The sequence below is a fragment of the Aureobasidium namibiae genome, assembly GCF_000721765.1.
Source record: "Aureobasidium namibiae CBS 147.97 unplaced genomic scaffold scaffold_7, whole genome shotgun sequence".
NCBI classification, from domain to species: domain Eukaryota; kingdom Fungi; phylum Ascomycota; class Dothideomycetes; order Dothideales; family Saccotheciaceae; genus Aureobasidium; species Aureobasidium namibiae.
The window spans coordinates 1,078,415-1,092,726 of NW_013581202.1; the positions used below are offsets into that span (position 1 = coordinate 1,078,415).

A 14,312-nucleotide genomic window follows, 5' to 3' on the forward strand; every position below is an offset into this window, starting at 1 on the left:
GCCTTAATCATATTAATCAGCTCTCTGCGTGTCATCAAGGCGAAAAGCATGGATGCCCACGAAAAATGCACATGCTTTCAGTTCTCCCCAACCTCCTCACACATGCACAGCCGCGAAGGTAGCCTTTCTTGTTGTATATCCAGCATGGCTCGCTGCTTCTGCGCTGTTCCGCTACGCGTCAGCAATCCTGTGGAACTACACTCAGCCGTTCATGATGTATGTATTGGTATTCATTGCTCAAACTACAATCTCTCTTACATCCTACCCAGCCATACACTCCCATATACAACGACAAACGCAATATATACGGGTTGAACGCAGTCGATATGAACCCAGGTCGCCGTACTTCACATTCCTTCAACCTTGTCCTCGAGGATTGCTACCGCAAACTCGATCAAGCCTCCAGAGACCTTGAGTATCATACAGCACACGTCACAGCTGAGATTGATCAACTCAAAGCACACATTCGCCACCTGAAAGAGACTATCCCTCGCGATGATGAACGCGAGGATCGCCGCCAATTGATGCATCGACGCCATACCCTTCAGATTGATTGGGTCAAGAGAGGCGTCTGGTCTATGTCTACCAAGACTGCGGATCTGAGATTCCACCTGAGATATGATGAGCCGGCAATCCAGAGGGCTGTGAACAGGGTTCTGAGCAGGCTTGCTGGAGAGATGCCGTGTTGGCTCAGGAATGGTTCGTGAATGTTGCGGTATCAGATCTGAGGTCTGCTGTGACTGATACAAATGTTCAACGATATGACGATCGAAAGAAGAACAAGCTATTGAGCTAGTTATCTCGATGGAAGAACCCATCTTTCTTGATTGTGACTCGAATGAGAGTTGCTGTATCGACATCGATACATCAAAAGCCACGGATAGATCGCACACATAAATGAAATGTCATAGACCCGAGCGATGACCTGCCTTGTTTATTATATGGTGTTGTGAAAGTTGTATTTACTTGTCGCGCGACTGGTGTTCGTGGACGAGAAGTGCAGTGAAGTTTTAGGCTGATGTCCCCGGATTTTGCGGAAGTCCATGCGGCATTTGCATCGGCTGTGTTCCGTACTGGGCCGATCGAGGGTGACTGTCAGCCAGTCGACTTTGAGGTCGACAGCAAGGCAGAAACATGATCTCGTCTTCGTAGAAGAAACAGAGCACGAATTGAAGTTCCAATGATGGATATCAGGTCAAGCGGAGTGGGATTGTATGCTGACGAAGTTGAGGAATAGTGCTTCTTGATCAAGTTCCATCCCTCAATAGCCGATCGGCAATCGCGAAGAAGATGGGCGCCATTCGCCGACGGACCAAGGTGCGGGACGACTTCGAGCTGTGGAGAACCCGAGTCCCAGAAATCTGGCTACCAGTCTCCCTAGAAGATATGGGTTATACATGCCTCGGACTCGAAGCCTCGTCCTTTTCTGTCTCCCTCTTCTCATTCTCATACCACTGTCGCTGTTCCTCCAAACAACCTATCTCGTAGACGCCGTGCACTCCCTACTCGTATCTGACTCGACTTCCCCACGACAACAACCTTCTGCTTCGCCCTCTTCCACAACTATAAACATGCTTCACTACGAACAAACGCCAGTCATGCCTTCCGATCACATTGCTCCTTCATCTACGATGCCAACGCCCAATTCCACATCCACAAACTCCACAATTGCTCCGGCGACTGCTGCCGTATCACAACACCGACACATCTGGATCATAACAGGACCAGCAGGGTGCGGAAAGACGTCGGTAGCAGAGTACCTCGCCGCTACGTTCACAATGCCCTACCTAGAAGGCGACAGCGTGAGTTTCGCTTCCTTTCTCGAGCCCTGCATGCAAGACAGTCTCACTGACACAATCCACCACAGTTCCACCCACAAGCCAACATTGAAAAAATGGCCAACAACATCCCGCTGACCGACGCCGACCGCTGGGACTGGCTCATCCTCCTCCGCGACCAAGCCGTCGCTGCCCTCAGCACCGGCGCCTCAGGTGTCGTCCTCACCTGCTCAGCCCTGAAACGCAAATACCGTGACGTCATTCGAGTCGCGTCCTACAACGACAGCCAGGTGCTCGTCCACTTCATCTACTTGTCTGCCACTCAAGAGCTGTTGTTGCAGAGAGTGCATGGCAGAGTGGGACACTACATGAAGGACAGTATGGTCAAGAGTCAGTTTGACGCGCTGGAGCCACCGACACAAGATGAGAGGGATGTGATGAGTGTGGATGTCAGTGGTGATTTTGCTAGTGTGCAGCAATTGGCGCTCGAGGCTGTGAATCATGTCATGGTGAGTGATTCAGTTGCTGTTGAGCCAGTGCAGACATAAGTCTGGAGGAGAAGAATACTGGAATTGGAGACCCCGGCGTCGTACTGGAGTCGGTATCGACGTATCACAGCGGGCTTGCCTGGTAGTCTTGTATATATGTCATCCTGATAGAGGTGGATTGCGCTGTAATTGACCCTTTTGAACGACATATGTCTGCGTAATCTAGCGTTGCTCAAGAGTTGTTCAAGATGAGTTTTTTGATGGGTGTGCTGGCGACCCTGACTGCATTTTTTCCCAGGCCTTAACCTCGTAAGTAAAAGTCCGCAACTATATAATCTGGTCTCAATGATCGACTCAGATTTTCTGTACGTCGTGTGGAAACAAATATGTGGTTCACAAAAGGTACTGGTAACCCTTCGTAAACAGAGTACAAAAGAGATTCGTCGGCTATAATTTTGAAAACAACCTAGACAGATCTGCTCAAGCATGCCCGAACTTCGCAAAGGTCAAGATCGGACGAGTCATTCTAGCATGACATAGCTCAAGGGACTGGCAAAGACACTCATCACCACGAACTGACAGGGGGCAATAAAAATTGGCATATACACACTCTAATACTATCGAGGCTCTCTTCTTTCGACGCGTAAGGTCGGGCCGAACACGGCATCCTTTGGGAACTGGATCACGATACCGCTTTCTTTTGTCGGCGCAAGACACCCCTCTGCCTCGGTGTGGAACCGTCGCTACCTGGTGTGGAGACCCCAGTGGAGAGAAGGCGGGTCAGTGTACGATTGTTGAGGTGGAGTCAATATTCGCGTGGTCGTGCGCTGCAAGAGACTGTCATCACACGAGCAAACCGAGCTTGCAATTTGCTGCTGTAAACTGGCAAGGAATTTTCGCTTCAAGGTCCTTGACTTTAATCACAGGACATCTCTAGGACGACGGAAGCAAGACGTACTTGACCTGTTGCAAGACTTTCGAACCTTTGACAAGTCCTTACGTGAATTGTACACCGTCCGTATCGTTGCTGAGCTTGTCGTCTCTTGATAGCAGCCACAACAACGACCGCATGACTCAGAATCGATACTCTGGATGGTGTCAGAGCTTCGTCGTCAATTGCGGCTTGCCAGGCCTGGATACCACTGGTCAAAGCGTGCACGAACTTGGGTTGATGAAGCGAAGTTCTTTACAAAGTCCATCTCGCGGCCCCACCTTCACGCGTGTCCACATTTCTGACGCGGAGGTCATCCCCACAGGGCGCATTTTGGCGCGGAGTCTCCAGCTTCCTCCACGTTGATTGACATCGCATCAAGATCCTTCACGAAGACTTTGCATGAGAAGCTTATTATTCGCCTCAGACATATCTCTGATTGTAACATTGTTGGCAGGTCCTTATCACGAAATCCTTCTAAGCTCTCTGTTCATAACCAGACTTGCGGTCGAGAAGCCTGGCAGGCCACCCATTCATCTCATGACGATGTGGCATGAACTTGGCGGCCTAGAGTTGCAATCACCGTTGTGGCTTTGCCCTGCTAAAGCAGATGTGACTCCGGCTTGAAGCACCCCGAGCCGCCCCACAATCTGACCTCTATTTCACCTCAATCATGCCTCCCGTTGCTGGCTCAAGCCTTCGGCATGGTGCCAAGTCTAGTTACCGTTGTCTTTACCAACCTCACGGACCCCTCTTCTATGTCACGAGCTATGGAAGTGGCTTGCGCGAGTGGAGAACAGACATTGTAGAGGGTTAAACAACGGATATACCCTAGTCACCACCACGGCAGTGATGCCTGGCAGATGAACTTGACCAGTAATCGGCACGAATTGCGGAGTGTTACCGTTCGGCAGACCACTCTTGCCCTGATTCCCGGCCTTCGAACCTTGGAGTTGAGTCTGACCACTCGCGAGAATCGGCAAGACCGGTTAGATCTCCCCAGTCCATCGGCTTGGTATGCACGCGAGTTTTCCGCTTTGGCTTCTTGACTAAGGGCAGATGTAGTCGTGATGCTGGGCCATGCTTTTAGGGCCCTGAAAGGCAATTTCTGGCACACCAAGCCTGGCATATAAAAGTACATCGTGCCCGCTTCTTGCTATCCATCAGTCAACTGCCAACGCCTTGCATATCGACAAGAGATTGTATCGGTCTTATTGACAAGGCTTCTTCATCATGCGTTTCACCACAGAGCTACTGGCTGTTGCGCTGGCACTTGCAGATGTCACTTCTGCTCAGAATTCGACATACAATGCTACTGCCGCTGCTCAGGCTAAGCTGACCGCCGAGTTGGCCAACCTGGAAAAGTTCTGGTCCTACGGAAGATCTCCTCCAGTCTACCCTACTCGTATGTACATCTTGTCATTCCTCACCAACCATATACTAATCTTCTGTAGCTCAGGGTGCTGGCAGAGATGAGTGGGCTACTGCCTATGAGAAGGCCAGAGCCTTGGTCGCTTCCATGACTGACTTCGAGAAGAACAACATCACATACGGATACACCTCCAAGTCAGTCGAATCAAGCTCATGGACTGTTCGATCATTGTACTAACGATGATGCTAGGACAAATGGGTGTGGTGGTAACTCTGGTTCAGTACCCAGAGTTGGTTTCCCTGGTCTGTGTCTTAGCGATGCCGGAAACGGTCTTCGTGCTACTGACGGTGTCACTGGATTCGCCTCTGGAGTTCACGTCGGTGCAACATGGAACCGCAACCTTGCTTATGAGAGAGCTCACTACATGGGCGCCGAGTTCAAGGCCAAGGGTGTCAACGTTCTTCTTGGACCCGTCGTTGGACCCCTTGGAAGAGTGGCCGAGGGCGGTCGCAACTGGGAGGGCTTCAGCAATGACCCCTACCTTGCTGGTAGTCTGACTTTCGAGACCATTCAGGGCATGCAAAACAACGTTGTCGCTTGTATCAAGCATTTGATCGGCAACGAACAGGAACTCGACCGCAATCCTGCAGGTTTCAACGCCTCAATGTCTGCAAACATCGACGACAAGACCATGCACGAGATGTACATGTGGCCTTTCCAGGATGCCGTCCACGCTGGAGTCGGATCTGCCATGTGCTCATACCAGAGGGCCAACAACTCTTACGGATGCCAGAACTCCAAGGTCATGAACGGCCTCTTCAAGGGAGAATTGGGATTCGAGGGGTTCATCGTAAGTGATTGGGGAGCCCAACACAGTGGTGTTGCCAGTGCTGAGGCTGGTCTTGATATGGCCATGCCCAGCTCGGCTTTCTGGCAGAACGGAAACCTCAGCCAAGCCGTCACCAATGGCTCTCTTTCTTCTACCAGGCTCGACGATATGGCCACTCGCATTGTGGCATCCTGGTACCACCTCGCCGAGTGGCAAAACCCTGGACATGGTATGCCCGTCAACCTCACTCTTCCTCACGAGTATGTCAACGCTCGCGACCCTGCTTCCAAGGTCAGCACCTTCCAGACCGCTGTTGAAGGCCATGTTCTTGTCAAGAACGTGAACAATGCACTTCCTCTCAAGTCTCCCAAGTTCCTCTCCCTGTTCGGTTATGATGGTATTGCTCCTCTGGTCAACACTCCCGATAATGCCGCTGCATTCACTCTGTCCAACTTCGGCTTTGCTCCCGTCTCTGGTGTAAACGCTAGCGAGCTCTTCATGCTGTTCGTCAATCCCTCTTCGATCCCTTCGGAGGATCTGCCTGGTATCGCAATCAACGGAACCATGGTCACCGGCGGTGGTTCAGGAGCTGCTCAGCCCGCCTACATCAGTGACCCGTTCAGCGCCATCACTGAGCAGGCAATTGAGGACGACACTTGGCTCCAATGGGACTTCAAGAGCCAGAACCCTGTTGTGCAGAGAGGATCGGAGGCATGCCTTGTCTTCATCAATGCCTTCGCTACCGAATCCTATGACAGACCTTACCTGGAGGACGAGTACTCGGATGACCTCGTCTTGAACGTCGCCGCCCAATGCAACAACACCATAGTTGTCCTCCACAACGCTGGTATCAGAACTATCGATGCGTGGTACTCAAACCCCAACATCACCGCCATCATGTACGCTCATCTTCCTGGCCAAGATTCGGGCAAGGCCCTCGTCGAGGTCCTCTACGGAAAGCAGTCGCCCAGCGGCCGTATGCCCTATACCGTCGCCAAGGTTCCAGCGGATTACGGCAACCTCCTTCACCACCTTACCCCTGACAACACCAGCAACTACTACACCCAGGACAACTTCACCGAGGGTGTCTACATCGACTACAAGGCATTCATTGCACAGAACATCACTCCTCGCTTCGAGTTCGGTTACGGTCTGACTTACACCACCTTTGACTACTCGTCTCTTCAGACCAAGGTGTTGAGCAATGTCAGCACCTCAGAGTACCCTCCTGGCAACACCATCGCCCAGGGTGGTATCACCTCTCTGTGGGATGTCATTGCCACTGTCGACTGCACCATCACCAACACCGGCTCAGTCACCGCCTCAGAAGTCGCTCAATTGTACGTCAACATTCCTGGCGGCCCAGCCAAGGTGCTTCGTGGCTTCAACAAGCAGGGTGTCGAGCCAGGCCAGAGCGTCAACTTCCACTTCGACATCACCAGACGTGATCTCAGCGAGTGGGATGTCGTCAGCCAGCAATGGCGTCTGCAACAGGGAAGCTACCCAATCTACGTGGGCAAGAGTGTTCTCGACATCCAACTCACTGGCAGCTTGAGCATTTGATTTCTTCATCTGTCAACGAATTAAAAAACGATTAGTAGTGTTATGATAGTTTTAGCTTAATGTATTTGGAAACGTTTATACAACGATGGAAAGGAGTCGAAGTGCCACTGTGATATTTGATAGAGTAAGGAGAACTACAAAGTGCTTAATCAGGGTATAGATGCGAACACATGTTTGTATGTATAATGTGCGAGAGCGAGAAACGGTTGCGTAAAAGAACGGTTTTTGTGGTGTGACAAGGCAGATTAAAGATTTGATTTGAGAACGTCTAGAAGGGTCGTGGTGCTCATGTGCCGAGGCTTGGGAAAGGCGTGACTGCCGGAGTTGCGAGTCCGTGACAGCGTGACAGGTCACGCATGGCAAGAACAAAGAAAACCGGTGGTTCCTGCGCAGTGAAGCTGATTGGGGACGCTTGTTTGAGGCAAGATGCGATACAAGGAAAAGAAAAATTGACGTAGCCATTCATCCGCGGTCTCAGATGGCAGAAACAAAGGTTGACAAGCGATTGGGCTTGAGATTGCGACAGCGAAGAGGCTGTTGGCCATCAACGTCTGCGGCGCTGGCAGCGAAAAGCGGTTCGGGCGCAGAAACAGCCGGCGAAGCGCAAAGCGGTCCAGGATAACACGGCCAATCAAGCACTCGATGGGCGCGATGGCCGCATCATGATTCGAGTTACCTTTCTCCGCAGCAAGCCAAGGCTTGAGCAACCCGAGTCACCTTGATCTTCTTTCCACTTCATCCCATCTTTGCATCTTCAATTTTTCTTGCCATTGATCTGCTATCGCGCTATCGACATCTCTTCCCCAGCATCGACTATCGCAGAGTGACTCTCTCCCCGCACCGTGCCCGCATCACTCCGCCTGCACTATCTTGCTCAACAAATACCGCAACTCGCCCGTCATGCCAATCATCAGGAATCCCTTCCGTCGCACCGAAGAGGTTGCGCGCCCCGTCGAACCCCAGCCCGCCAGTCGCAATGTCTCTGCTCCGCGCTCAATCGACATTGGACAGCCCGCCGAGTACAAGCTGAGTGGTTAGCATGCGCCCGCACTCTTGTCTCTCCTCCGACATGTGACTGACACGGATTCCAGAAATCAACGACAGCGGCGTATATCTTCCTGTATGCAGTCCTTCTCTCTGATTCTTTTCTCCCACCACTGACACGCCAACCAGCCCTCCCCGACCGAGCGCAAGAACTTCTGGTCGACAAAGTCAAGCAGCTCAACCAACACAACCACCAGCCACCGTGCTATGCTCAGCGACGAGCCCTTCAACATTTCCAGAGAATCATTCGACTCATATAGGCGTTCATTCGTATGTTGCGACTCCAGGGACACATGCACTGCTCCAGAGACTAATTCGAGTCACACAGGATATCTCGGCTCGTTCACCCGTCATCCCTCCCGAGGGCCGTCCCCGCCAATCTCTCGATTCTTCATACCACCGTCAACCTCCACGCAGCTCTCTAGCCCTCAACAGACCTCTACCAACAGCAGACGAAGGCTTCGAAGACGTCGGTCTTGAGGACCCCAAGCCGAAGAAGCGCGGTTTCCTGTCACGTTTCGCAGACAGCAACGACGAGGGTACAGACGCCAAACCCACGTCAAGTCATCACGGTTTCCACTTTGGAAGTGGTCGCAAGAGAGGTCAGAGCGGTCAAGGTGCTGAGCTAAAGCCCATGACAGAGAAGTCCAACGACGAGTAAACTCGGATCGATATTAATTTTCTTCAATTTGGTATTGATGGCGTCAGAGTAGCCTATGGGGAAAGGCTAGGCAGGGAATGGCAACGGTCACCGACAGAGGACAAGATGGATATTCTTGCTCCAACTATTACAGGCGTTTGGCGGGGTGAAAGGAAGTGGTATCTTCTGAGTACCAGGTTTCATGGTTTATTGGCAGATAGGGCGATGGATACATACATTGATCCATAGTGTATGCTTACTTGTACACGACATAATACACGCTTTTTACATTGCATTCGACATTGCTCTTTTTGATGAGTAGAGTTATAGCTTGGCGTTACAGATTGGGGGCAAATTGCTTGCTTCGCGACTCCGGCACGTCCGCGTCCGCAAGTCTAGAACGCCAAACAACAAACAACAAATCTCACATCAGCAGGTTTACACAGCATTTGAACATCCCGAACCAAAGAAACCTAAATTGATTGCGAATCGGGATATTCTTCTATTAATCCTTGGAACAGCCCTGCGACATTGTAATATTGAGGGGTACCCACGACTTTCGGGAATCGCGGAGTGCAGGACATCCGCGACAGAGAATAATCAAACATGGTAAGGCATAATCACATGATATTGATATCGCAGATTGACACAAGTGACTGATCACATCTGCTTTCATCAAACAGAACTCACGAAATCTGCGACGTCTAGCTGGTGATCACGCGGCTCTACACAACAACCCCCTACCACCAAATTATCTCTTCGACCCCAGCACAACATCAGACTCAGACCTCACATCCCTAGATATCTTACTGGCAGGCCCACGCGCCACTCCCTACGAACTCGGCGTCTTCAAACTGCACCTCACAATCCCCACCACATATCCGCAAGAACCTCCCAAAGCATATTTCCGCACAAAGATTTTCCATCCCAATGTCGATGATGGCACTGGAGCTGTTTGTGTGGAAACGCTGAAGAGGGATTGGGATGCGAAGTTGACTTTGCGGGATGTGCTTGTTACGATATGCTGTTTGCTTGTGCAGCCTAATGCGAGCAGTGCGTTGAATGCTGAGGCTGGCATGTTTCTGGAGCAAGGCGATTGGAGTCAGTTTGAGAGGAGGGCGAGGATGATGACGAAGTTGCAGGCGGGTGTGCCGAAACAGCTCAAAGAGGCTGTTTTGGAGGCGCAGAGGAGGGGAGAGGAAAGTGAGGAGCTGGGGCGAAAGGACTCGGGCTTGGATGTTGCAGAGGCGAGTAAGACTAGGAGGCGAGGGCCGCCTTTGTCGAGAGGGATGATGGGAACTCCGTTTGAGGGCGCTGGAAGGAAGACGAGGGCTGGAACACCGCCTCCTCCGCCTACTCGAGCACCGCCAGCATCTCGTCCTTTTGTACGTCAATCGGTACGAGATGATGTCTTTGGTGCGGTTCGTCTGCCCATGCCACAAGCCACCCCCATCTTGCAAGACGACTCATCTGAGATCACACCTGCGGATCAAGGAAATGACTCTGCACTCTCCCCTATCATGCCGCCAATCCCTAGACTATCACCTCGACGACAAGGTCCTCCAGCACCTCTGACCGACCTCTCCATGACAGACTCCGAAGCAGAATACCCACCTTCACCCAAAAAAGGCGCTCAAAAACAAACTCGCGACACCAGCACAACAAGCATAGACTACCCACCCTCACCACGAAAAAGTCCCCAGAAGAAAACCTTTGATGCCATCTTCCAGCAACCCTCACGTCCTGAGCCCAGCCGCGCAGAAAGCAGTCGTGCAGGAGCAGCAAGACGACTCCAATTCAACAGCACTCAACAATCCCAAAGCACACCTTCCATCCTCGACTCCTCATCTCTACTCGAACCAAACGCAACCTTTGAGCTTGCAGCAAACGACACAGAAGCAGATACTTCAGAACTGGAAGTTTCGTTTGATCTGCCAAAACGCAGGTCTGCGGTCGCTGCGAACAGGAAACTTGCGCAGGCCACTCAGGCAGCGAGGACTTTGCGCCGTAAACCGAAGATGCAGGTTTCCGAGACTTGGACGCCTGTTTCTGTTTCTGTACCGCGATTGGCAAAGGCTAGGAGACTTGACCCAGCGATGGCGAAGGAGTCACCTCAACGTCCTTTGTCTCCGCCTAGTTCTTCATTCGTGGCACTGCCTTCTGCAGAAAAAGAGAAAAGTATCATTTTCGCACCTGCGGAAGAATTGCAGAATAAAATTTGCAAAACCGATACTCGGGTGAAACATAAGAGGTTGGAGAAGAAGCTTTGGAAACTCTGTGGTGGCGATGTGAGCAGGTGGAACAGAGGTGATTTTGGAGGATACTTTCAAGTCAAGGGAGCGAGGTGGTGAAAGGTTTTTGATTTTCATCGAGGATATCGATTATTGGCAATGTGGCATTTTGCATGGATAAGGTGTCTAAGGGCATGGGTCTGTGGCCTTCTGGTTTTGGCATGTATAAGGATACCTGAGTATTGGTAGCATTCGTCTTCTTCCTAGTCAGCATTGATTCCCGCGGACTACTTCTTTCTGACACATGACTTTCAAGTTGCCGTATTTCGTGTTCCGAGACCCTAGGTGTCTGATGGTGTCGCTCACATTCGCCCGAGATCGTTGAAAGTGTGTACTCAGCCATGTCGTCAAGTCTAGCACAAGAAAAGAGTGTAGTTCCCAATCTTGGAATCCTTCTTGCTGATTGACGAATGGAAATCTCCATTCTGAATTCAAATTTGAAATGGTCGTCTGTTGTTACCGCACCACCCTTACAAAGGGTCTACGAAATGTGTGCTGACCTCGATCACTCGCCTGATCTTCGAAGCAATCATGCGTTTTGTAGTTTACAGTACTGCTCCTGTCGCCAAGACATGGAGGGCTGGAAGTGGAAAGATAAACTTGCTTCTTATGGAACAAACTATCACGATCTTCTACAAAACCATACTGTAACCATTCTACTTCGACCATCCAAGTATTCCTTGACATCCTGAGATCTTGTATCAGGCGATCAGTTGTCGTCACCCCAGATAGCCGTGTCCTCGTACGACCTGATTGAACTGTTCACAGTTCTCTTCGCCACCGAAACCTTGCGCATAGCCACCGAAGGCTGGGTTGCAGTGCCGTTGCCTGAAGCAGTCGAGATGTCCACGCAACCATCGACGTTTTCCTTTGAGCAAAGCGTATACAGGGTTTTGGTCGACATATCGCAAAGTTTGCCTTCGTTGAGAGTGGCAAAGTCAGGACCCCAGCTGGTGGCAGAGTTGCATAGGTTGGTAGCGCTGTGAGTGGCGATGTTGGAGATGACGAGTTTGGTTTCCATCCAGGGGAGGCGGGCGCGGGGGAGAAGGTTGCTTCGCTTGGAGACACCGGGCAGCTTGGGGGCATCTGAGTGTGATACGTTAAAGGAGATTCAGGAATCGACTCCAGATGACTTACTGGTGATCTCGCCTTCGTCATGCGCAAAGATTGTGTAGGCACATGCATCCTCAAGGGTGGCGTGGCTGAGTTCGCCGCCGTATGCATAGGCTGCGAATTTCATGGACGCGCTGGGGATATCACTATCGTGGCCTGCATCGAGCCAGGTGCAAGAAGGTCGGTATGGGGTTCCGTCTTGGAGATAGCCTGCCTGTTCCTGGTTCTCAAACCAGGTTTGGCCGCACCTGGAGTGGCACCGTCAGCCTGGCTTGGACGCAAATGAGGAGGTAGTCATGGAACGTACATTCGTCCGATATCTCCGGTCCATACACCATTTGGAGTGTTGTCATGCGATTGGACGGTGATCCATGCGACACAGGTAGCATCCTTGCTATTCTGAATACCGATATACTGACCCTGCGAACCTGGGACATTCTGATCGACGGTGAAGGACAGATAGTCGCCATTGCCAGCCATTGTCTGCTTTCCAGCTGACCCGATCTTGACATTTTGGGCGTTGTAGGCATATACCTGGGAGATTTTACCACCCTGTTTGATCGTATTAGCGTTGCGCAACCCAACAATGCGGATACTTACCAAAGTGTTTGAGGCGCCTGCACCATCACCAGCCTTGATAGCGACGACAGTACCTTGAGGGTCCTTCTGGCTCTGAACGAAGTGGTCCATACCGAACTGAACGATGCCCAGACCAGTACCGATCAATCCGAGAGCTTCGATAAACGCGGCACCAGCCATTGTGTCTGATAATGTGGAATCTGGATTTGATGGGAGACAGAAATACAGGGTTGGCGAGAGTGATGCCAGTTGTTGTAGTGTTCGTCGTTGACTAAGAGGCACACTACCACGGAATCGATGAGTTTCTTATATACACGAACCTCTGCTTTGCCCCTACGCTCAGGATGTTGCTCAGGGTGTTGCTCAGGGTGTTGCTCATGGCTCTACAACTTCGCTTCGAAGCTTTCATGCTTCGCCCCTCTATCCCGCAAGGAATGCTGTATCCCAACAGCATGTTGGAAGGTCTGGTCTCAATTGAACAACTTTTCAGGTATGGGTATGGTCCGCAGTGTGTGCAATGTTGGTGGGAAGTGATGTATAACAGCGCCAAGGACTGCGGTTCAGAGTCTGAGCCTCAGGACAAAGACCAGTGCCGTGCTACAGTAGCGCCCGCCACATGGGGCGACCTCGGTCATGCTCAATGCTGGACAAAATACATTGATTGTTGTAGCGGACATGAAGATTCAAGATCCAGTCCTTGCGATGTTGGTTGGCGGCAAGTCAACAGTTGCATCTAGTTGAGCGTCCTGAGTATAGATCTGAGCACGTTGATCAGTACCAGAAACAGGATTGTGTCTGCATGGTAACAGCGTTAAGTCCCAGTCCACTGGCTGGATTGTTGTAGCGTGTATGTGGCTGATGCCAGGATCACAATGGTGTCGGCAGCCGTGGTAAACTAGGCAACATCACATGGTAAGGGTGGTGGTCATCCCAAAGCTCCTGGAGGGAGGAAGGGGCCCACTGTGAAGTAGATTGATCAAGCAGGTGAGCTTTGACCGGGGATTCAGCACTGTCCCAAGCCGAAAGCCATCGTCTGCATAACGTTGCCAACGTGTCCCCTTCGACGTCTGACCTAACAGCATCTATCTCAAGACTCCATCATCAATAATCTGAGCCAATGATTACTGCCTGAAGTTTCTCAAACCATCAGATGCATTCCTTTGTCGCCAATTGCAAAGTATGGCTCAAAATCTTCCTGTTTGTATGACTAAAATCCGTAACGCTCGTAGAGATATACTCCTCATATACTCCGACGGGACTGGACTTTGTCACGATTGAGATGTTCTTGAGACTGGCCTTTTCGACGGCCCCACTCAAGACGTTGTTTGCCCAGGCCATGTCTTTGAGCGTGCTGGTCAATATACATGCCATCAAGCTCCCAGAAGTCAGTCAAACCGGCGCTTGCTGGAACTGTTGGCTTGTGGATGATGTGCTTGAGTCGTGCCATACAGTGAGAGTCCGAGCTTTAGCCTGTATTTTGGCAACACGCCTTGACTGTAGACCCCCGAAGTTCCTTTGCGCGCCTAACAACATTTGCAACACTCAGAACGAGTCTAGCAAATGCAGACCACGAGTCAAGTAGAGAGACTGTTTGCGCAGCCACATGTGTCAAGTAACGCAGAAACATTAGGCATTGAATCCGAACTCTCGGAACACCATCCGCACTACAATTCAGGATAGAGTG

The 14,312-nt window shown here is 51.2% G+C and overlaps 6 protein-coding genes across 6 annotated transcripts; 5 read left to right on the plus strand and 1 right to left on the minus strand.

Annotated features, from left to right (window-relative positions):
- Window positions 1–144: 144 nt before the first annotated feature.
- Window positions 145–707, plus strand: M436DRAFT_81502 (uncharacterized protein; the record flags this gene model as incomplete). Its single annotated transcript, XM_013572871.1, has 2 exons — window positions 145–216; window positions 270–707. The coding sequence occupies 2 exons, from the start codon at window positions 145–147 to the stop codon at window positions 705–707; spliced, it is 510 nt and encodes a 169-aa protein (XP_013428325.1).
- Window positions 708–1,631: 924 nt separating this feature from the next.
- M436DRAFT_44977 (carbohydrate kinase) lies at window positions 1,632–2,326 on the plus strand (the record flags this gene model as incomplete). Its single annotated transcript, XM_013572499.1, has 2 exons — window positions 1,632–1,802; window positions 1,868–2,326. The coding sequence occupies 2 exons, from the start codon at window positions 1,632–1,634 to the stop codon at window positions 2,324–2,326; spliced, it is 630 nt and encodes a 209-aa protein (XP_013427953.1).
- A 2,104-nt stretch (window positions 2,327–4,430) lies between these two features.
- Window positions 4,431–6,961, plus strand: M436DRAFT_81504 (putative glycosyl hydrolase; the record flags this gene model as incomplete). The annotated part of the gene is made up of 3 exons (XM_013572872.1): window positions 4,431–4,602; window positions 4,652–4,763; window positions 4,819–6,961. The coding sequence occupies 3 exons, from the start codon at window positions 4,431–4,433 to the stop codon at window positions 6,959–6,961; spliced, it is 2,427 nt and encodes an 808-aa protein (XP_013428326.1).
- A 900-nt stretch (window positions 6,962–7,861) lies between these two features.
- M436DRAFT_72469 (uncharacterized protein) lies at window positions 7,862–8,666 on the plus strand (the record flags this gene model as incomplete). The annotated part of the gene is made up of 4 exons (XM_013572787.1): window positions 7,862–7,994; window positions 8,053–8,081; window positions 8,135–8,275; window positions 8,334–8,666. The coding sequence occupies 4 exons, from the start codon at window positions 7,862–7,864 to the stop codon at window positions 8,664–8,666; spliced, it is 636 nt and encodes a 211-aa protein (XP_013428241.1).
- A 659-nt stretch (window positions 8,667–9,325) lies between these two features.
- Window positions 9,326–9,820, plus strand: M436DRAFT_13353 (UBC-like protein; the record flags this gene model as incomplete). The annotated part of the gene is made up of 1 exon (XM_013572376.1): window positions 9,326–9,820. A coding segment is annotated over one exon (495 nt), but the record flags the coding sequence as incomplete, so codon positions are not given.
- A 1,825-nt stretch (window positions 9,821–11,645) lies between these two features.
- Window positions 11,646–12,739, minus strand: M436DRAFT_44771 (uncharacterized protein; the record flags this gene model as incomplete). The annotated part of the gene is made up of 3 exons (XM_013572463.1): window positions 11,646–11,993; window positions 12,060–12,297; window positions 12,357–12,739. The coding sequence occupies 3 exons, from the start codon at window positions 12,737–12,739 to the stop codon at window positions 11,646–11,648; spliced, it is 969 nt and encodes a 322-aa protein (XP_013427917.1).
- Between the last annotated feature and the right edge of the window lie 1,573 nt (window positions 12,740–14,312).